This window comes from Petromyzon marinus, chromosome 19 (genome assembly GCF_048934315.1).
Source record: "Petromyzon marinus isolate PM22_M1 ecotype Great Lakes invasive population chromosome 19, UKy_Petmar_22M1.pri1.0, whole genome shotgun sequence".
NCBI lineage: Eukaryota > Metazoa > Chordata > Hyperoartia > Petromyzontiformes > Petromyzontidae > Petromyzon > Petromyzon marinus.
In genome coordinates, this window is record NC_133685.1 from 11,270,165 (window position 1) to 11,293,646 (window position 23,482).

Here is a 23,482-nt window from a genome sequence, read left to right on the forward strand (position 1 = left end):
CATTTGTATGAAACTTGTCTTGTTTGTACTGCCTTATTTGTCTCGCCTGTACTTTTTTATATTTGTATCGTCTTGTGCATACTATTTGTATTAACTATATCGCTTGTTTATCTTGCTTGAAATGTCTGTATCACTTGTATTGTCCAGTCGGCTCCGTTAACTTCGATGCAACATTGGTTTACAACAATCACATCTCACGCTCGCAATTCAATCTATGCATCATGAGCATAAAAATCTATTTTAATCAATGAACTGATGCATCGTAACGTTCATATCAATTGCTTTCCCCACTCCATGTCCATGCAGTTCCTCCCCTACGTACATCACCAGTCAGAGGTGTCTGATCAGGGCTTGGCAGCGCAAAGCGGCGGAAAAACACTGTGGACAAATGGACGTTCGCACGCTGTACGTGAGTCCAACCTGCAGCCAGGGCCTTTGTTACGTCGCCATGCTCTGCATGCTGCTACGAGGGTCATGGCGGTTGTTGTCCGTGCCTGGCAGTGATACCGAAACATCTGGTGGCTGGTAATGATCATGGCCAGCCACCTTCAGATTAACCTGAGCGTAATGAGTGGACGGTTACAGCCTGGATCTGTTATACGTGGGTTTTTAATCAGTTCAGGCTAATTCATGTGATGAATTTAGCTTTCAAACAAATTTCTTTGGTGATACCGCTGCATTAGAAGTGTTGCGCAAACACAAATGATTAAACATAGAAACTCAACACATTAGTCAATAGCACTGCGGCCTTAAAAGGAAAATTATATCGCAGGCGACGTTTCGGGCAATGGCTCTTTATCATGGCACATTGAGTTTATTTGTTATCTGTATATGTAGGACGATAGACACATGGGGAAAAAGTCATTCGAATAAAAGGGTGCTATTTTGCGATTATGATTAAACGGTGAGTCTACAGATAACAAAAGTAGCTCTATGTTGTATTATGCTATCTTGTTTATAAATACAAATTTAGCTGTGTTGCCATATACATTTAAACTCGTGTCTAATGAATATGAGGTGTTTGATTTCTATGAGATCTTATCAGGATATAAATTAAGGCTATCCACCTCTTTCTGAAATGCCCTTTTCTATGGCCGTTTTCGGAAATAACGTGTGAGGATTTCAGGGCTGTAAGAGTTCCCGAAGGATATTTCATGATCTCGGGCATCCACTCCAAAATAACACTTTAAATGTGACTAGTGATTAAGTGTAAAAGATGGGCTTAAAATATTTTGCAATTTAACACGATTCGCACACTCACTCCACACCTACACGTGTGACATGGTGATTGATGCATACTCACCTTCCTTCCAATGGCTCAGTGGTAGAGCAAATAGGTCCAAAAATGAAGACAGAATTCAAATTTTAGATGGGGGTTGATTGAACTCATCCCTCTGGGGTTGATGACATGAGTACCATTGTTTGTATTAAGTCAATAGTGGTCGTACAATGGAGCGATGTACACCACTGGCTTAGCTCTGCCTCCTTTTTTTAATTTCAGTAAAATAATCACTTTGACATGTTTTGACATTTCATATTCCTTTGTGTGCTGTTCACAATGTCACCCTCACGCCGCAACACCCTGCTGGTCCTGCACCGCAGCTCTACATGGCAGCCCTGAACACGCCGATAATGGGCAGCATGGGCGGCCTGCGGGGTGCGGACACACTGTGCTTCCGCCAGGCGCGCAGCGCCGGCCTTGCCGGCACCTTCCGGGCCTTCCTGGCCTCCCCCAACCAGGACCTTCATGCCATCGTGGACCGTGATGAGGCCTCCCAGGTGCCCATCCTCAACCTTAAGGTGAGCGGGGGAGGAGCCCCCCCCCCCCCCCATTGGCTCATGGGTCAGAGCACTGAGCCAGTAATGCTGAGTTTAGCCACCCATGATTAAACTGAGTTTTAAAGTATGGCGAGTTGATATCCTCAGACTGATCACCAATGGCCAGCTCTGAGAATAAAATCAATATTTCACTACCATGAAATCATCATTTCTTAGCATGTGGAGGGATAACATAGAAATTTGGTGCAATATGCTTCCATAGGCCGATCTCTAAAGGTGGGCAGGTGGCATCGTTGACCCTCACACTTGGACCAAGTTTTGTCTTGCACATGTGCAGGCCATTCGGAAGAGAAGAGAATAACGATGAATTGTGCCATCATCGCCATTGTCTCTGTTGACAGAACGAGCTGCTCTTCTTCAACTGGAACAGTCTGTTCACTGGAGATGGGGCCTCTTTCAACCCAAATGCGCCCATCTACTCCTTCGACGGGGGCAACGTGCTCACAGACTCCAAGTGGTCAGTACTGATTTCATGACCTCGCAGGCCCGATACAAACAAATAGGAGGGGATAATGCTCCCACTTCACATGGATAGTTGAATGTCTACTTGCTGTACTGCCGCCTATAGATACCACCTATTGCCTACAGGTGGAAGTACAACAAAATCGTCTCATGATCCATCAACCCTACCCCTTAGTTTCCCATTTTAATGGAGTGTTTTATAAACCGCCTTACTTGGAAAAATAAATTTTGTTAGTTGGCTAAAGCAGTGGGTCTTCCTCACGAGTCATGATTATAGTAGGCAGTGTTTTATAACCATACATTTTGAACACAGCGTATTTTACAACTGTCTGGAGCAAGACCAAGAAAGTTAAGGCAGGTGCTGGCATGTGGAACCAGAATAGATCCTTCTTTGTCTTTCTAGATCCCATGGCACTTTGCTAACTACTTTGCCTTTGTGAATCCCCACTAATGATGCATGCAGTCTCCTAGGAGGCCTAGGACTTCCCAGCCCCAATATCATTTTAATGTTAATGATAAATGGCACTGCAACCAAAATCAATAACTGAGAGATGTTTCAGAGTTTAACTCTGTTGAACTTATTTAATCAATATCGGGTTCTGAATTGCCATTTTTTTTTGCAGGGCATAAACCCTACCACCTGAAAATGAAAAAAAATAAATGATTTGCTTTAGTCCCAAAAAGCGCTTGGCCCGCTATTGGCGCATGATTCTGACATGCGCTTCCGATGTGCGCTGCAGGCCCTTCAAGCTGGTGTGGCACGGCGCGGACGAGCAAGGGCGCCACAAGAATGGCCACAGCTGCACCGGCTGGCGGAGCAGCAGCGACGACGTGGGCCAGGCCTCGGCCCTGCAGTCAGGGCGGCTGCTGGATCAGCACACGCACCACTGCGCCAGCCACTTCGTAGTGCTGTGCGTGGAGAACAGCTACCGGCACCACCTGCGCCAGCAAGGCAAGCGGAAGAAGTAGATGGTGCCCAGCGGCGGCGGAGTTGAGTGGAGCGCAAGCGGGGGTTCTCATTGACAGGGTGTCCTCGGAAGCTCAGAAAAAATGGTACCGTTTGTGTCAGATGTTCACCCCACCCCCGGGAGAGATCTTAATCATCTTGTCATCTTAACGGTGGTCTTACTCAGGAACATAAGAGCAACTGTCTCCTTCAGATCTTTTGTAATCATGGATTTCAGATCTTAGTTTCATTGAGTCATCCTGTTGCCTGTCTCCTGCATGGATTTATTGAAAATAATTAAATTCGGGTCTCTGAGAAACCATCTCATCACGTAACCACATCAGTTTCCTACTGCAGGAACATCAGAGTAACCATCTCACGTAGGTCTCGGGAAAATCAGGCGGTTAGAACCTCAGTATTCATCTCATTGACTCTGCCCAGTGCAAAGGAATCACAATAAATCATCCATTTGTTACTCAACAATAATGTATTCCTGTGCTGTATGTCATCAGGAGGGAGATAGCTTTATCATATCACTGTGTCACCTGTCACATAGGGCTCAAATAGGCTTTTCACAGTTGCCATTTGGATCCAGCAGAGAGATCTGCACACGTGCAAGGAGCCTTATCTGTCCTTGTGTTGCATTTCCATAAAGGGCATTGTAGGTTACATGACAAAGTGTGGGCAGTTATATTAACGGGTACAGGACGAGTGGTGTAAGTCATTTGCTGTATGTCACTGCACACGTGCAAAAGGGAACCTTTTGGGTTGCAATATTTTCTGTTTTTAGTTCATGTCATGTGTGGGAGGTCGTGATGTCTCTTTGCACTTTCAATCCGGTCACACATATTATTGACCACGCTTGGTCACTGAACAGCATTATTTTTTTGTTGCATAGACCCTACCCTCATGAACGATCCAGAATATCCTGCAAACAATACACGCCGGTGCGATAGATGTTCCAACCTCACAACAAAATCACGAGAAATGCCCACAATGATGCGCAGACCTTACATATTAATACACACAGCAAGTAGCTGCACAAATCTGCCTGATTATGCTTCACAGGTAGTGTACATGCCCCCCCCCCACCCACCCACAGATGAGAGCCTGCCACGTATGTCATAGGTGAGAAATTAAACAAAAACAACGGCGTGGAGGATTAATAATGAACGAAGTGTGAACAATTTACTCCGCTGGGTAGACATGGGAGGCCACTGATGGTGCTGCAGTGTAAAAATAAATGCACTGAAAACCACGGATGTATATTTACTCCGCATTTTGTTTGCCAGTATAATGTTGTGTTGTCTACAGGGTGCTCTTAGTTATCTCCTATTGCCTTGTGAAATATCAGTTTTAGCTCACTGTGCCTTGGGTCACTCTTCCACTGAATACGAATTCATCATCTTTGAGTAATAACAACGAATGCCAAAATCAAAGGTACCAGTCACATTCGTAAAACTAAAAAGCTGTTGTAATAAATAAGTGTCTCTGCGTTGTTTTGGTTGAGTTGGCATTCAGTGCCGACATTTACCAGGCTATGCCGAGGCACAGGAGTTAGAATATGACATGAAAAGTCCTATGCAATGGTGAACACATTAAGTAAGTGTACATTGAAGTATGTTCGATGTTTAACCTGTTTTAAATGCTGCCTAGGTTGTATTGCAAAGACGTGTGTTGATCGACCGTACATGCTATGCTCGAGAAATGATACTTCATATTTTAATTGGCAATTTGGTACCATGAAAGATTCAAAATGTTGTCTTGCATTTACAACAGCCTCACTCAGTTGAATGTTTTACAAAATACCATTGGCGTCCTGTCCATATCAAAAAAAGAGAAATGATTTGGATATCATTACAGTCTAAGGGGCTCGTTTATATGGGCACCATAAACCACAACACATTAACTCAGTGTTAAAATAGTTGAATTTAAAGTGGTATGTTCGTTTATGACAAACTTCTTTACGTTCCTTAAGTCCGGATGTCTCCAGCACAGCATAACAAGATGTTTTTTTTTATCGCTTGCTTGCTTGCTTTTGTGATCATCAGCAAAACTGTAGCCAGTTGTACCATTTCCACAAGGAAGTACAGTAGCTTGATTTGGTGCTTTGGTGACTGCAGGAATGACTCTTGGTTTTTTCGGTAAAGTCACGTAGAAATAAGAAATAATAATAAAATTACATAATTACTATTATGTAATTTTACTATTATGTAATTACTATTATGTAATTACTATTATGCAATTTTATTATTATTTCTTATTTCTACGTGACTTTACCGAAAAAAACAAGAGTTAGTACAGTAACAGCTATCTATTAAAACCATTTTGCCTCAAATTCACAGCAACAAAATTTCGCTTTCATATATAAAAAAAAACCCTGTTTATGAACAAATAAAAATGACTTTGTTAATTAAAAAGTAGAGGAGATATTATATAGACGGTGTTCCTGATTGGTGTTATATTACTCGTTTTATTTTCACGGGACGTTAAAGAAAGGTCAGAGTTCACGAAGACCATTGTTACGTGTTACCGTCATTATGGCGCATGCCCTACATGTGGTGGAGATAAAGTTTGCCGTGGAAAACTTAAATTCCGCAGGACACAGGAGTGCTTCGGCCTTGCATCGTGTTAGTTGAGAGTCCATGATTGTGGTAGTGTTATGGAATCATTGGTTCCAACTGCGAATGGTCGCAGTTGTGAAATCGAGTGCTACAGTGGCCCAAATTGCTAAAGCACACCTTTGGGAACGATTCGCTGCCATATTTCTCCATGACGATCAATAAATACAGCCAATTGTTGAACATGCGATTTATTTTTAAGATTGCATTAGTGCCAATTGAAGGAACATTTACAAATGGAAATATTTACACTCTTGTGTGTAAAGGGCAGGCAGTGTAATGGCAGAACTTTGTTGTTTTATTGCTTATTGTTGGAAAATCTACCGGCTTAAAACAGACGCTCTGTTATATCATGTTGGTGTGCCAACAACAACAATGTGATTGATGAAATTTGGAAGTCTTGTCAAGTTTGAATGAATCCCATGACAGCCCTGAAAACACGGACTTGGTATTTGTAAAGTAAAAAAGCAAAAAAACTTCCATAAGCCGAACTGCTGTCTTGTCGCTCACAAAATTACATCCGCAAAAATCATGGCATTGCCACAATTCTGAAAATATACCAACGACTGACGTAAGCTGGATGAAGCAATCTATTTATTTTTAAAACTGCTGTCAAAATGGTAATCTGTGCTATTAAATTGTTGGATTTTTCAATGCCACCACAAATAACATTGTTTTGAGAAGATAAGTAAAATGTCAATATGTTCTCAATAAACGCTCATCTTGCGAAGGCACTGGCCCCTATGGGCTCTGGGTGTGAGTTTGTTGCGGGTGGAAACCTTACAGACAGAAACCCTCGAACAATATCACCACAGCCCATTCTGTACAATTTCAAATCTCAAAACAATAACTTGTTGAATAGGTCAGTAGATATGTTTGTGTTTTTGCAATTTTCTAAGACATACATTTGCTGAAAATAAAACAAGGTGCTAACTTTATTACATAGTGCTGCAATTCCAAGAATTTTCGTAAGGTTAAACAAGATTGTGTTGTAGAATTGTGTTCTCCATCTACACGGTAATTGTATACTTTTACGTAGAATTGGGTGATATAATACCTGTGAGTGGCGTTCATTGAGTCCAGTTTTGGAATTCCGTGTAAGTCCAGTATATGTTTTCCTGAACACTAATAAATTGCAGTTGACAAAAACTGGTCGTCTTGTGTATTTCATGCCAAATTGCCGCCACTATGCTAGCTTGCAAGGAATTATAACTGCTCAAATTCCACCACCTAAATGTGTCAGGGGCACAACCACTACAATAGTCGCATTTGGTGATGTGTAATATTTGCAGGGGAGGCCCAGCTCTGATTCGATACCAATTGACACCAGTGTGTGTGGAGCCAGGAATCAAACCGGGGAAACCAGGACTGCAGTGCAGTGTGTGTGAACCAACATCGCCACTGTCAAATGCACATGGATGTGTAAAAGAATACACAATACGTATTTCATGTGTATTTTTTAAAAGCAAAATAAATATAGCATTCCGATGATTAATGCATCCTCTGTGGTAATGCAACCACAGTGACATTTTAGTCGGCATTCCTGCAAATTCTGAATATAGCAGTGATATATTATCACATGATTCATTCAACGCTAAAGGTGCAAATAAAATTGAAGAGAAAAAAAACCCTTGGTGCTAAACCAATTTGTAAACGTATTAACAGCCAGCGGAAGTTGAAACATCAAGCGGGGATTGGGAAGCGCAGAGTGAAGGGGAAGAATAATTTTCACGTTTCTTTGACTCCATAAATCTGCCTAGTGGACGCATTTTGGCTGAATAAAATCAGACATTCGGGATTATTGTTCTTTACGTCACGTATCCGACCTCCACATATCTGCCCTCGCCAATTAATTTTCCACACCCAGTGCTGTATGTGTGCACGGTGTAACTGTAAATTTTTTTGTAGATGTTTACAAATCCGGCCTTTGCACTGACACACGGTGACATAATCTGCATCCCGTGTACATTCACTCGCTTCCTCAGCGTAGCAAAGCGTGTGGCTACATTTAAAGCAGTTGCATTTTGTTTTTGTTAAGTAACTTATTTGTGTCTGGTGGTTGTAACTGTCATATTTTTTAGACGTTCATGTATCCGACCTTTTCACGTATCCGCCTATGCCTCAGTCCCCAGGGGGTCGGATATGCGACGTTATACTCGACTCTTCAGTCAAATCAATGCAGATTACATAACATGATAACATTTGTTTGGATAAATAGGAAGGCATGATGGAGTACAATATTTAGTTTAGCAGCTTATGCATACAAAGGATATACTTTTTGTATGCGTTTAACGAGGTAAAAGGAACACATTTTTATTTAAAGCTTTCGTGACTGCAGGGATTCATATTCTTGGTTCTTTCGGTAAAGTTACGTAGAAGGGAAACAATAAAATAATAAAAATATAAAACAATAAATTCTCACGACATTTCGACTGCAACACAAGCAATCATCATCAGGTGTGAAAACCACAGCAAGAAAATTTGATGATGATTGCTTGTGTTGCAGTCTAAACGTCGTGAGCATTTTATTGTTTTATATTTTTATTATTTTATTGTTTCCCTTCTACGTGACTTTACCGAAAGAACCAAGAATGTGTAAAATGAACAGTTTAAACAGCACACAGATACGCACTCTGTTTGTGTACACATTTTGTTTCTGTCGTTTTCTCATCGTTTACAGATTTGAATTAGGGGCACCTTGACAAGTTGTAATCTGGGTCAGCTGCAATAAAAAAAAACCTATGACCCCCAAGAGAGTGGAGCACGACTGTGGGCATCTTTAACCTTTAACCTATTCACCTCCATTACCTTAGCATTTGCACACAACGGGACGGGGCAACCAAGCCAAAGCACAGTTGGTGTTACCCCACAACAGGCACATGCACTAGACAGTGATAATAATAGTAATAATCCATCTAGTACAGTATGTAAGCTGTGTTTAAATACAGTGTGTATACACAGTGTGTATACACAGTGTGTATACACACTGTGTATACACACTGTGTATACACGTGTAGTGTATACACACAGTGTGTACACACACTGTGTGTATACACACTGTGTATACACTGTATTTACACAGTGTGTATACACGTGTAGTGTCCTTCATCCCGGCGTGTGTGCGTGTGGTGTGCGGCGCACACACTCAGTTGGAGACGAGGCAGTTGCAGGAGGCACTGTCTCTCTCTCTCTCTCTTTATTCCTCTATCTCGTTCACACCACCAACTCGGGCCTCCTCTCTCACGACCACGCTGCCCTACAGCCCAGCCCAGACACGACCCTGTCCGCGTTGCACCGACGGCGTCGACCGAGACAGCCGGCCGCGCAATGATCGGGCGAAGGTGATAGCGACGAGGGCGACGACGAGACGAGTCCACTCCCATGACCGGCAGCCCGGAGCTCTCTCTCTCCACTGCTTTTATTCCCCTCGGCGCGGCCTGGCTCCGCCCTAGCCGCGCCTCCCTTCTCGAACCCACCAGAGGGTTCCAGGGGCTTCCACACGAGGTCTACCGTGACCCTTGCCCCAGTTCCTCCGCCCTGCCGGCACACACACACCGTGTATATGCTCAACGGCGTGTGCGCTAAGTGTCCACCGCAGTTGCTGCTGCTGGACAGCAGTCGGCGCTGTGTCACTACACACGCATACACGTTGTGAAGATGCTGGCTGCTCAAAATTGTTGCGAGAATAAATGACAAGACTTAAAATCATCGAGCAAAGAATTAAGTATGAGGCTCCAGGTACATTTAAAACGTATTTTATGAACAACAAAGAGCACATTGCAATTGCATATTATTTTTGTATAACATAGGGGATACTGTTTTAGAAAACACTTTAAGACAGCGGAGAAAACAGGATATTGTAATCATACGGTATACTACTTATACTGTATACCAATTGGATAATCTGCCGAGTGACGAACTCGGTCCATTTTCCCTTTTAATATGACTTAAATTTACATCCCTTTATTCATACACTCATGTCACATGTGACATGGGGATTGTTTAATCATAGTTTGACCACACTGGTCATTGCAGGTTGGTGGAGAGGGGGGAGGGGCATGAAGAGTTCAGATATCACTCACCACTGGTGTTAGCCATGGCTGAGAATTAAATTCAGGTGGGCAGGTTTGGGGGGTAGTGCGCAAGCCACTGCACTACTGCTCCACCCCACAGTAACTTTGAGGTTCGTAAAAATTGGGGACCACGTGTGGGAAGTCAACTGTGGTAAATCCTGCTAAGAGGCTGGCTCCACCATGGAAATGTGGAGTTTTCACTACTGACTCTGGACTGGCAATGCAGTCGAGTGCCGTGGTATTAGAGGATATTGCTAGACACGCTGCCTTGTGACTGGAATTGCAGCAGGGATTTTTTGTATAGGCATTGAGAAAGAAAAATGAAACAAACATGAATAACAATTATATGAAATGGATTGAGAAAGCTGTTAAACTGACAATAACTATAGGTAAGCTCAGTCAAAAGGTAGATGGGGGGGGGGCACAATGAATGGAATTAGGTAAGCACTTACTTTTAAGTGGCAGCATGGCTCATCGGTCAACGAAGTGAGTCAGCGCTACTCCGATCCTCGATTCCCATCTGGGCAGCCACCTGTAATTAAGCCATTCTCAAGTGCATTGAATTGATGGTCTCAGCTCATTCACCAATGGCTGCACAAAAATAGTGTTGAGTTATTATTAGTATCAATTAATTTGAGCCAAAATTTCAGATCTGAGAATTAAACATATTGGGTCGACTGCCATTTGATCAACATTTCCCCATGCAGGGCATACGGATAATGTCACACCCTCCACTGTAGATAAAAGTGGTCACTAGAGGTAATCTTAAGGGATCTCAGAAGTAATTCTACAAAATGTCCTTCCGTGACACCACATACCTAGCGTGGGGTGATGTACAGGTCTGCAAGAGTTTATCATGGCATGATGCCTTTACTCGACTGATCCGATAACACAGTTGGAAAAAAACTAAAGTTCCGCCTCTGTTTCCACATGTGCTGCTGGACGGAAGATTGTGGTCGGGGCTTGGTGACGTCACTGGGTGTGGCTTGTCGGGTTTTCCCACCTTCGCTAGGTAGGATGTGAGGTCAATCGGCAATTTTAAAGGGAACCCGAGCAATTTATCACAAAAAATGTGCCGATTCCATTTTTTAGTCAATTCATCCTCCGAGCTCTATGCAAGAAAACACGAGTTGCACCGACTCTGATCCTAATGCTCCTGACCACACATGACCACTAGAGGTCATGGGAGGCTGCTTCACAGCACTGTTTTATGGCATCATGAGTCACAGGGCTTTTAAAACTAGAGTGCTCCGATGAAATATGAAATCCCACAGCGATGGCAAGGGACGTGGATCACCTTCACCACCGGAAATCACGGCAATGCACTGATATACTTACTGGCAATGCTCATCGTTGTCAACTGGTGATTGCGATGGCTATACAGAGGATAACCAGAGAGACACAGAGATGAAGACAGACGCAGGCAAATAGACAGAGAGATAGCTGCATGTGAAAGATGCAGAAAAATGACAGTGTGACAGACCAGGGGACATACAGAAAGACACAACAGAGGATGTGTGGATTTACAGCCCATTCTGCAGAACAATAAAAGATGCCTCAGATACAGCCTAGCATTCTACGTTTAATTATTTTCAAAATTCGCACATGTGTTCCACAAACAAGCCCTGCATATACTTGTTAAGCAGATGAGGATAAATAATTATCTGTTGTCTGGATTTGCCAAGATCTGTGTTGGGGACAATAGGAGCTCATTTGTAATTTAAAATACTGTACGATACATTTTGGCTCCAGGTTACAAAAAAACACGTTCAAGATCGCCTGACGACACAATGCATCTACCTGCAACGCATGCAAGTTGAAATGTGATTACATTAGTACCGGATCTGTCGGGTGCACTGCTGTTGTGATGAATTAGACATTCAATATTATATTACGTTATTGCGTGTGCAGCTAATATGGAAGTGTGCTATGTGATATATTGCAATATCTACTTACATTCTGCATGAAGCAAAGTCGCAGGGCTTAACTCATCTGAATTCTACTACTTTAAAACTGTGGGGCTGATATTGATGATCACTCGTTCGTGTGAAAGGCCTTCATCTCATTAAACGTGTCCTTTCAATGGATGAACTTCCCTGGATTCCAAAAGATTATTTCTAAAGATGAACACATTGAGCTGGGAAATGTTCATGGTTGAAACATGTAATTTGATGCAACCTATCTCTCCTGCTATTTTATTGGATGTGTTAGCACATAGGTTTTCACAGCGAATATTAAGATTCATTATTGATTTTTAGGTTAGGCCACGTATTGATCTGACCAAATGTGTGACGTTAAGACCTTTGGGTTTTTATTATGACTTCCTGGATATTGTCCTGATGACGTTTGATATAGTTTTAAATTTAACTTGATATCTAATTGCTAAACGTTTCATTAAAAATCGTTCTTCAAATTACCGTTCAGCTGAAAAAATGTTGATTATTCCATTAAACACGTGTACACAAATTGATTTGTTTGACTGTCGGGTGGTTGAGGGTCTTAAAGAAACATTTGGCCAGATCATTGTGGCCTAGCCCAAAAATCAATACATTCAATAAAACACTGCAATTCAGTACTATTCATTGTATATTCTTGCTATAATTTAAACTGAACAAAACATTAATTAATTTTTAAACAAGGTTCGTAGGATATACATGCATGCACTTCATACAAAATATCTATCTTATTTATAAACTGGCTCCTGCCATAGGAATATAGAATTTCTTCGACTATATTAAGAACATAATTGGAGATGAGTGGTAAACTTTGTTTGGCCATGGACACACACGAACGGAATAATTAAACCTACACAGTGAATATGTAGATTCGCACATGTTATATATGCACGGGTAGTTACTGTAGGTAATGCGAATGGTACCTATGCCGCCTTTAACGAAGACCTCTGCCCAAATGTAATTTAATACTTATGTACTTAAGAAACTTGGCCAATTGGTGTGAATATATGAAACTTGTGAGAGGACAATAATTGGGATTATTCATAAAAAATAATTTTCTTAATTCCAATACCATATATAATTCTGATTAAACGTACAATAATTCATGTTTTAAGAGATGTTTTGAGAATAAGCCCTACCTGAGAAATGTATTTAATATCTCTCATTGGCAAGGCAGCAGGATTGCTTTATCAAGCAGAGTCGCTGCCAGTGTGAACGCGGTTTAAATATAGTACGCATATTCAAGACGTGTAATATGTGCAACCTCAGACAGACACACTCAAAAAAGCCAACTCAATGAAACAACCTTCTGTTCTTACCACTGTTACAATAACAGTCAGAATATACATTTTAAAAATCCATTGATTTCTCAACCACCGCCGTTTATAATTGTACGATGTATATTTAGTTGTTGTCATCGTTGTTCCATCTCCCAAATTGTTTTCTCTTTTTTGTATGTGTGTGTGTGTGCAAACGTTGCAACCGCGCGCCACCCAATTAAAACGGTGCAGTCGATGCAAACGTTCCGTTCAAAATCTCCCACATCACAAATTGACGTTGCAACCGCGGGGGGTGCCTGGAGGGGGTGGTGGTGGTGGTGCCTGGCCCGCTTTGGGGGCCCTTTGGGGAAAACGGCCCACGGGGCTCGGCGGAGCGAGGCCGCTGTGCGCTCCTCCCATTGGCCGCACGCACAGAATGCAAGGGGCAGGGAGGGGATGGGAGGGCGGACTTCACATCTGCTCGGCGGTGTCACCGCCGCGATGATTTTTGTTGTTGTTCCGTGATCGTGCTGCTGGCTCGCGAAGGGGCGGGCGGTGGCAGCAGCAGCAGCAGCGTTCAGCCAGCGGAGGTGCTCCCTTACCCCACCCCCCAAACCCCCAAACCGAACGGGCAATTTAAAATCTTCGACGGCGATCGCTGAAAAACAAATGAACAGCCCGAGAGGCGCCCCACTCTTCTCTCCATCGTGCGGCGGCGATATTCAAGTGCGAATGCCAAACAAGCCGTTCATTTCAATGGACTGACAGGCAGACGGAGAGATTGAATTGCGCAACTGGGGAGGTGCGAAGGATTAAACGCGGAACGGCATTTTTTTTAAAAAATAAATATCGCTCTCTCAGTCTCTCGCGGAGGCTCCGGGTGACCAAGCAAGCCCCTTCGTTGAGTGGATGATTTCCCACCAAGGAAACGCGCAACCGCCTCGTTACTGAGTTCCCTTTATGCCCAAGGGCGCTCCGGACATAAGGGCGACGTGCGGAAGGACAAGGCGGCACGTGCCCACCCCGAGCAGATAGATGCCAATTTGCGCGTCACTGGAGGAGCGGCCGGAGTCTTCAGACGCCACGGGCCGGTCGGTGTCTCGTTGGTTTGGAGATCCTGCGCAAGCGAAACGCTGAGAAGCCCAGAGAGGAGCGAGCTGCTGCTGCTGCTGCTGCCGCCTCGACACTCCAAGGTCAACGGCAGCGATGTTCTGCACCTCGGATCGCATCGCAACAGCCAGAGATCTCCTCCGTCGCTCCAACATCTACAGGGGCAAAGGCACGCGTGTTTGAGAAGAGACCCGAGCGAACAAGAGGTCATTTGGGTGGCTTTGCTCATCGCAACCCCACCCTTGCCGCTGCATTGACGGCAACGTCCACTGCTGCTGGATGATACCGACTTTGTGGTGGTGACATTGACGCCGTGGGAAATCGGAGGGGCGAACAGAGAGAAGAGAGAGAGGGAGGGAGGTCGGCACGTAAGTGCGGGGCTTTCGGGCACCGGGCAGACAGCGTGAGCCACTAAAACAAGGTGAGGCAAAAAGCCCCTTTTCGTTTGTTATTGTGTTGACAGATTTGTAACGTTTCCACTCGAGCTGTGATGGAAAATAAACGCGTTGCAACGGCACAGGGTTTTTGTATTAGCGATTGACGCAGCCGCTAATTGCTAAGTGTGGTATTATTTGTTTGGCAGCATTCATTCATGCCAGCGTTATCAGTCAGACCTAGGTCGGCTCTTGAGCAGCAGTTATGCTGGTTAGTGTAGATGAAATACAGGATGCTGGGCCGTTATATAGAGAATGTTCTATTTGAGGGGCTGACAAACACAGCTGTGTGAACATGTTTGCAATTTTAAAGATTTCTAATCGTTGCCAGACATACGTGATATAGCCTTAAATGTTACATTAAAATTGTAATGAAATTCATATTCTTGGGTCTTTCGCTAAAGTCACGTAGATAGATAAAAATATTTAAAAAATAATAACAATATCACGACGTTTCGATCGCAACACAAGCAATCGTCATCAGGTGAGAAATATTGCGGGAGAGCTGCTGAGAATATCTATGTAATGAAATTGTATTTTGCAAATATTCCTCATTGGGTCACCCAACTGACATTACTTAACGTATTTGGATAGTGGTGGGGGGGGGGGCTAACTTCAGCATAAAAGAAAACATGATGCCTTGAATAAAGGTGTCAGTTTTTGTGCCAGTTAAAAGGGTAAAACCTATTCCTATAAAAGAAATAATTAAGGATAATGTGACACTCCTGAGGTTATTCTGACTGTAAATTCCCTTGTAATTCCAGAGCCTGGGAGAGAAGTACAGTAGTAATGGTTTGAGAACATGGGACATACAATCTGGTGCACAGCGGGTTTCATATTAGTGAAGTTTAATCTAGCCTAAACACCACTCGACTAGAATTATATGCAAGAACGTGACAGTGCCGAAACAATACGCTACACATAGTACTTACAATATTGCGTGTCCTTGCACACATACACAAATGTTGTACATGTTGGGTGCTCAAAAAAGGTCTTGAGAATAATGAGCAAGAATCAAATACTTATATGAGAGGCTGGGGGTGCATTTAAAATTCACGTTCGAAAATACTTTCACCACCTCACAATTGCATACTCTGTATACTACATGGCTACGTACAGTGCGAAAGTTCAACACACATACGTGCGGTATACTTATACCATTTACCCAGGAAAGCCTTACTTAATCTCAATACTTTTTTTAGATTAATCAGCATTTAGCTTCATATGTGATGACACGGGAGAACTATGAGAAAACTCAGCACGCATACAAGAGGCTAACCCTCAACACTGCCATCTCCTGGCCACCTCACGTCTATAACACCTGGCAAGCCCCTGGTGGTCCATCCATACAAGTACTAACCAGACTTAAGTTTGTCTTGCCTGCAAAGATGCAATGACATTGGGTGCATTAAGGATGATTAGGTCGTAGATATGCACAGACTCTATAAATTACTTTAAACCAGCAGTAGGCTTTTCCATCACATCCCACCATGGGAGGCAAACTATTTGGTTCACTGATGATGGGTAACATATATTTTTCAGTGTTTAGTATGACATTTAAAAGCAATTTCAATCTCACGCTGAGCCGGTGCTATGAGTGAACCCGGTAAACCTCCGGGCTGTAATTTTTTTACATCCCAATTGAACCAACTTTGGTTTTCAGACGACTTCATTTACGGGCATAGACTCGGCTACAGCTGTGCCCATTTTCAACTTTGTAGAGTGACCGGACCATCACAATTTACATTGGTCACTCACTCGGTACCAATTGTCTATATGGCCAATCAATATGATGTGCATGTAGCGATTATATACATAATTACAAAAGCGAATGTGCCATCCCAATGATGGATACGCACTATTTTGAGTAACATCTGGCTAGATAGGCTGAAATACATGGAGATATCCACACTTTTCCCCACAAACAAGCATAATGTGACCATCACCTCTACTGGGACTCGAACCTGATACCAGCCCAATCACATCAAGGAATCATCACATCCCTGTGTTTATAAATAAAATGCGACCCTGCAATTTGTTTTTAGTTCGTAAATTAGTTACAAAATAAATGTGTGCTCAAGAAAGCCAATGTAGATTGATGTATGTGTTTCACAATTGGCTCCCACCTCGTTTTAAATAATGGGTTCCATTCATTATTTTATTTTCAATTTCCTAAGCAGTCTTCAAACAGCGTGCATCAGCAGAATGCAGACATGAGATTGATTAGAAGTGAGCGGGGAAATGCCAAAGGCAGGAGAAGCGCTGATAAGCATATAGCACACGCATTTTTTAAGCACGCTGTGTTATTTCTAAATATGTGGTTAAGGTAGCGCGTAAATGCTGCATGTGTGAAGGACATCCTTGCCGATCAAAACGATTGTTATTTAACAGTCCTTATCGAGGTTACTTATGTGGTGCTGCTGCTTCGCGCTGTCAATCAATGACCACACGTACAGCTTCTCTACCAAGAAGCATGCAGCCAGTGTGTGAACTAGAACATTGTTTTCAATACCTTTTAGACAGCAGTTCAATTAAACCGACACAGTGGGTTTACAGTGGAGGCCCTAGTTTAAATATTGTCATTTTTTTTTTACAAAGCGCATTAACTCGCACCAACGACAATGTCACACCGTTAGTTAGTCTCGCATTGCACGGGAGTGTTGTGGGACCTTGTAAAATGCCAACGGGAAAGGGCGTCAGTCCTCACAAAGACAGCACGTTATGACCACGTACCAGTAACATGCCTGCTGAAAAACAGCGATGGATACTGGCATCATAAAGCCTAAAGGCATAGATGATACGTTTTCGTAGAAATCTATTCAAGCAGCACTTAAAAGTGGAAAAGTATACGTAAATCAATTATAAAGTAATCATTAACAGCCCAAATAATGAAGGCCTTCTCATGCCGTGTCGGTCATGTGGATTGTTTGACCATACCTCACTAGGATGGTCAGTGCAGCTAATGTATAAATTTCCCAATTTAGTCATCAGTCATCATTAAATTGAAAACTAATTTCTCTAGAACTGATGTTTGTGTTTAGTTTGTTGCCGTTCCCTGGCACCCCCAATTAGCACGGTTGGCTACATGCGGTGCGAAAGATGTTCAACGTGCATCCATCACAACTTACATCCAACAGTGATTTCAATGTAACAGATGTGTGGATTCAAGGTTATTTGCTGGTTGACATCAGATCCGGCAATGTCTAACAATGAATGTCCAGCTTCTACCGCAATGTGCTTTCTGGTGCAGTGGCATTCTGTAAATGTGCAAGGCACTGCACAGCTTTAATTATTTCCTAGAATAGGCCTGAGGGTTTTTTTTACCCCACACTAGTTCGCATCTGCAATTAAAATTCAGCTTTTTAAAGTTAAACTAACAAAGCAAACCAATTCAATTTGCTATAGTTTTGTTGTTTTTTTACGATCCACATTCTAGCGCAAAGGGAATCTGAAAGAAAACAGATTTAGGCCAAATATGTTTTAATATATTTTCTGTGCATTTTGTGTACACGTTTTCTGCATACTGCCCCTACCGACCGTGGCTTTGAAGGAGCTAAGGGCTGAATATTATCTTACGATGGTAACCAAATACATTATCTCTCCATCAATAATTTCTGGGCCTTGTGCTGCTATCGATTGAGGAGTCTCTTTCCAAACAACTCCTTGGAGTGGAAGGAGATGCCTGCAACAAGATTCATATGCCCCTGATGGGAAGCCCAATCATATCCATCTCTTCCCCATCACCTTTGATCTTTATCACCAACGTGGAACTAATATTTATCTTGGTTCCCTCACCTCAAAACAGAATATTCATTCTTTCTAGGCTAAGTGCAGGCTGTATGTTGGTGTTATTTAATTGCACGTGATTGAGGACATTTGCCTATTTGTGTAATTTTTCAGGTTGTTTCTATCAGCTTTTGGTAGAACAAATGGCCAAATTGCCACTGCTTTCAACCAGTTGTTGTCCAGAAATACATAAATGAAGCCCAATGCGCTTCAGCAATAATAATAATTTGCACGGGGATTGTTTGACCATAATTTCACCACGCTAGTCAGTGCGGGTTGGTGAATATCAGCGTGGGTTTGGGCAATCATCGAATTCAGGTGCCCAGACACCCAAAGTGCCGCAGATCCACCCCGTGGCTTTAATTCATAGATGTTATTCAAGCAAAAGGGGTAGAAGCAAAGGCACATAGGTCCTTGCATAACGAAGAAAAAAAACCCTACCTTTGTTTTACCTTATTGAACCTGGATGTCAGACGAGTTTGTTTTGTAGCTGGGCTCAACCCACCACGTGAATGTTTAAGAGACAACCCTCACTCCCTCCATGGACAACACCGACTTAAGCCTGTCCAGAGATCAGCATTTCTCTCCGTGGACATAAAGTAGTCAAACACCTGTTCCATGATACCTACTGATGCCAACACGTCTGTTTTTTTTATGTACCCTAAGCTGGGAAGCTTGCGGGATTCCAATGTCCGCGTAATTGCCGAGTAAGTGCCACTGAAATACTGGCTCTGGGCTCCGGAGAAAACAAAAAAAGGAAGAGTTGTCCCACCATCTCGAGATCATCAATGGTGAGTTCCCACAAGCAGGGATTTCACAGCCGCTGCTTGTCAGCAGATTTGGTCGGCAACATTGCAGCCTGCATTTTGTTTTTGTGCCATAATCTGTGTTGGGCACAGCAGGTCCACCATTGGTGAGACAAGAATGCAGAGAGCAGTGTTTCACTGGCGGCTGCTTTGAAATTCCTTTCTGTAGACCGAATTAAAAGGAATGCCGAATCAGTGTATGGACTTTAGATACGGTAAACAGAACAACACTGAATAAATTAAATCACTGTAACCCTTGCAGTTCGTCAACAAATGCTGTGTGAAGATACATGAGAGATAAGTAAGAGACAGGCCAGATGCATATGGTCGACTTTTGTCAGTCATCCAGTCAGTGACGTTGATGTTATCGATTGAGAAGCACGTTCATTTTCAACATTATACCTTGGTGATAATGAAATTACAGTAAGAGACTGCGGAACAAAACAATATTGGTGCAAAGTTTAAAAAAAGCATGAATGAGAAACTAAAATACTACAAAGAGACCAGGAGCGGCTGGTGGAGCCAGGGGATATCGTACAATATGATTTTACGACCATTACGATAATTTATGATAATTTCCCCTTTTTAATAAGATGGACGATACAAACTCGACAAATAGTGCAAACTGGGCAACGGAAACAAGTCAGACAGAACAGGCGAGAGAGTACAAACATGATGGAGAGATGCGGACAAAAAGTACAGACGACAGCATTTAGACAGCGCAAGATGGTGAGTGCAGATAACACAGTACCAACGAGAAAGCAAAAACATGACGAGCAGAGAAGGCAAACGAGACAGAACAATTGTCCCGGCGCTCACAAGGCAGACAATACTAACAAGAGAGTAACATCCAGTAAAGAGCCTCGACTTTTCTTGCACCTGGATGGGAGATGCATTGAGGGAGGAGTCTATTTGCATCGGGCAATCTCGATTCAAATGGTTTAGAATGGCAGCTCGTTGTTGGCCAGGGGCGTAATTCGTGAGAGCCCTCTTGCCTCCCAATTTTTCCATGGCTGGCACTCAAGAAGGGGGTCGGGTTTTGAACTGGCCATGGAGATGCCGTAAATGCTTTCTCCCTGAGGCAGTTCGAGGTGCCACCCCCATATATAGATGGTGTCGATTTAAATAAATTATATGACAATCTATTCTATAAGAATTGTTTTTAAGTTCCAAAAAAAAGGATTTTTTTTAATTATCCGAATTTCTTTGGAAAAGAACTTTACATTTTTTTTACAGTTCTTTTTTATAGTATTGTTAATAACAAAATATATTACACGTCTTTGTTTTCTTTAAACAAAATATTGTAATTGTGTTGTTATAATTATAAAAATACACGTTTTTGTTTTCTTTTAAATTACATAAACTGTATTTTGTAAATCAGATTTTTAGGTGGGGTGCACCCCCATGTCGCTGACAGATCAGCCACCAGCATCATTACTCATGGTCAATCCACTGCTAAGCAGACACCATCTCTCACAATCCTGTAATGTAGTAATCCACCTCGTATCTGCACACCAATGGATTCCATTGTTCCATAGAATTCCATTTGCAATGTGGGATAATTGAAGATTATCGTAAAAACATTTTTTTTAAACTTCTTAAATTAACATTACAATCAAACATCGGTAGACACATGCATTAACTTTGCACTTTTCAAGATGCCACTTGTGACATTAACACACCATGCATGCACAAAGCCAGTTGAGCAAAGTGTCAGACAGTGACAAGATCATTAATAAACCAGCAGCCAATGCAGGGCTGTTTTAATGACCATGGCATGGGTGTTTGCACGTCTCACCACTGTGACATGCAGCGCACTGGTAACATTTTTATTTGTAAAATGTGCAGCCTTTGAACACACAATTACGAGAGAGAAAAAACACGAATCTTTAAATCACACCATGTGATGATGAGGAAATAAAACAACGTGATAGTTCCCCAATCACACATACCATCATGTGGGTGAAGACATAATTCCCGTCTCTTACAATGCCACAATACATCTCACACTACTGGACATCTGTGGAAAAGAGCTTCATAGCTAATTGGATTTCTCCAGGATAAATACAGATTCTGATCTGATAAGCTGATCTCATTGCTCCACTTCCCACTGATTGTCCTCATCGGAATGTTTCCCTCCTTTGGCTGCCTTTCTGTTACCAGCCTCATCCAATGTCCTGCCCAAGACCATTTACTTTTCTATAATCGTTCTTTGTTCTCTGATCCCTGTATTTTTCTTTCTGTCTCTCAGTGTAATTCCCAGCATGCATCTTTCCATACTTTAAAGCTTTCGTACCATGTTTGTCAAAGTCTAAGTTTCCAAACCATATGCCATGGCAGGTAATATGCGATTACCGAATTCTGTCCTTTCTAGGCACATTGATATGTTGTAAATCAATCGTATGAAATAAGATTTTCCAAAAACAACTCAGTCCAAATTTCATCATTTTGATGCTGGCCTGCCTGCAATAATTGCTAGAGATATACATACTGTGTTGTGTGTTCCTCCTACAATAATTATATTGTTTTGTTTAAGAAAGCTTGTTGTACATGACTTTTGTTTTCGTATTTATCTTGAGCCCTAATTTTCAGCCTCGTTAAGTTATTAAGTTCTTAATTTGCTGAAGTTCGAACCATTGCTCTGATCGTTAATTTTTCACCATGCTGGTGAAAAAGTATATCCTTGCCTAACTCAACTTCTTATTTGTATTTTGTGAATGTATGTAATATCATTGTTGGTTCTCCATCTTTAGAAATGGATTTGAGCATTTCTACATCATTCAAGGTCCTTGATTTATGAGTGCTTGGATGATTGCATTGGTTCCACTGAATACAATTCGTTTTCATAGTCTACAAAAGCCACGTATAATGATACTTGATATCAATTTGTCTATTCTAGAATCTGATTTATTGTACGTGTGTGGTCAATGGAAGAAACCTGCCTCTAAAACCATCTATTTATCGTGGTTGTTTGGCTTCTAAATGAAGCATTACTCTCATTCTCCATTACTTGTGTCGAGAAGCTCATGGGTTTGTAATTATCTTCAAATGACTTTTCTTTGTCTTCCTTTTTGAACAGAAGAAATTATTGAGGCATCATTACATTAAATATCTAAAATCTACCCACATGGTAAGTGACCCCAGGTGTAGACTTGATGGGATTGTGACAGAATCCCACGCTCTACTGCTCTTGATGACTGTTTGGCCAGATCCATCACACACACAGGATGCATTTTCCACCACAGAAAAAATAACAGTGCTTTTTGCTCTACCTCATTGCCACACATTATGGCTGTTTTGTTCAGAGGATGTGATGCACAAATGACTGGAGATACACGGAGGGAGATGTTTAACCAGGGAACATTTACAGAACGCTGTCATTGTGTTTAGAGCATTCCCATACCCTGCACTAAAATATCAATTTAACGAATCAAAACACATTATGGCTAATTAGAGGGCATGAGCGTCAACACACAGAATTGTAACAATTTGAGTATATTGTTTTTTTAAAGCCTGATCTTTATGTTTTTTTTTTAAGAACGTAAATTAGCAGAACACAATACTGAACAATTTTGGACATTCTGTTGATTATACTAAATATAATAAACATTTTGATTTAAAGCTTTCGTGACTGCAGGGATTCATATTCTTGGTTCTTTCGGTAAAGTCTTGTTTTATATATATTTTATTTTATTGTTTCCCTTCTACGTGACTTTACCGAAAGAACCAAGAATATAATAAACATCTGAAATTCCTTTATCATTCAGTTTTGCTATGAAACTGGCTCTTTTATTTGGAATACTCCTACAGGATGTATACCTAGATATTCCTCTCAAACATGATAGCATTTTGCCAGACTCTCACTCAGATTTAGCTGAAAGAAACTCTTATTATTTCTAATTCATGCAAAATAAGACTATGTATGCATAAACTACGATCACATTTACAGACATTACCTCTGCACCTTTTCCCATCTAAAATGTTCAAAAAGGAGGGTTACAAATTGACCCTACAACCCACACGAACTCTACCTTCCTCCAATATCTAATGTTGCATGGATTAATTAGGAACATAATTGTGGATGGGCAGTGTATAGTGTCAGAAAGTTTAAGAAGATTGCTGCAATTTACGAGAGTATAAGTATTAAAAAAACACCCCATCCATAATGTATGATTATTATTTCATGCCACC

At 41.9% G+C, this 23,482-nt stretch overlaps 2 protein-coding genes across 8 annotated transcripts in view; both read left to right on the forward strand.

Moving 5' to 3' along the window:
* Positions 1–7,017, forward strand: part of LOC116943842 (uncharacterized) — a 55,975-nt gene extending 48,958 nt beyond the window's left edge. For all 4 annotated transcript variants that reach the window (XM_076068168.1, XM_076068167.1, XM_076068169.1 and 1 more), the window contains 4 exons: positions 307–405; positions 1,603–1,800; positions 2,181–2,296; positions 3,042–7,017. In XM_076068168.1, coding sequence (XP_075924283.1) covers positions 307–405; positions 1,603–1,800; positions 2,181–2,296; positions 3,042–3,270 — 642 coding nt within the window. In that variant the 3' untranslated portion in view covers positions 3,271–7,017. The remainder of the gene's footprint in view (positions 1–306; positions 406–1,602; positions 1,801–2,180; positions 2,297–3,041) is intronic.
* A 6,510-nt stretch (positions 7,018–13,527) lies between these two features.
* LOC116943840 (uncharacterized) overlaps positions 13,528–23,482 on the forward strand; it is a 78,727-nt gene continuing 68,772 nt past the window's right edge. Inside the window, exons 1-2 of one of the 4 annotated variants that reach the window (XM_032957087.2) lie at positions 13,529–14,686; positions 19,152–19,276. The gene's annotated coding sequence lies outside the window, so the exon portion shown is untranslated. Of the gene's footprint in view, positions 14,687–19,151; positions 19,277–23,482 lie in introns of all 4 variants that reach the window. The other 3 variants (XM_032957088.2, XM_032957086.2, XM_032957089.2) reach the window with 3 other exon arrangements.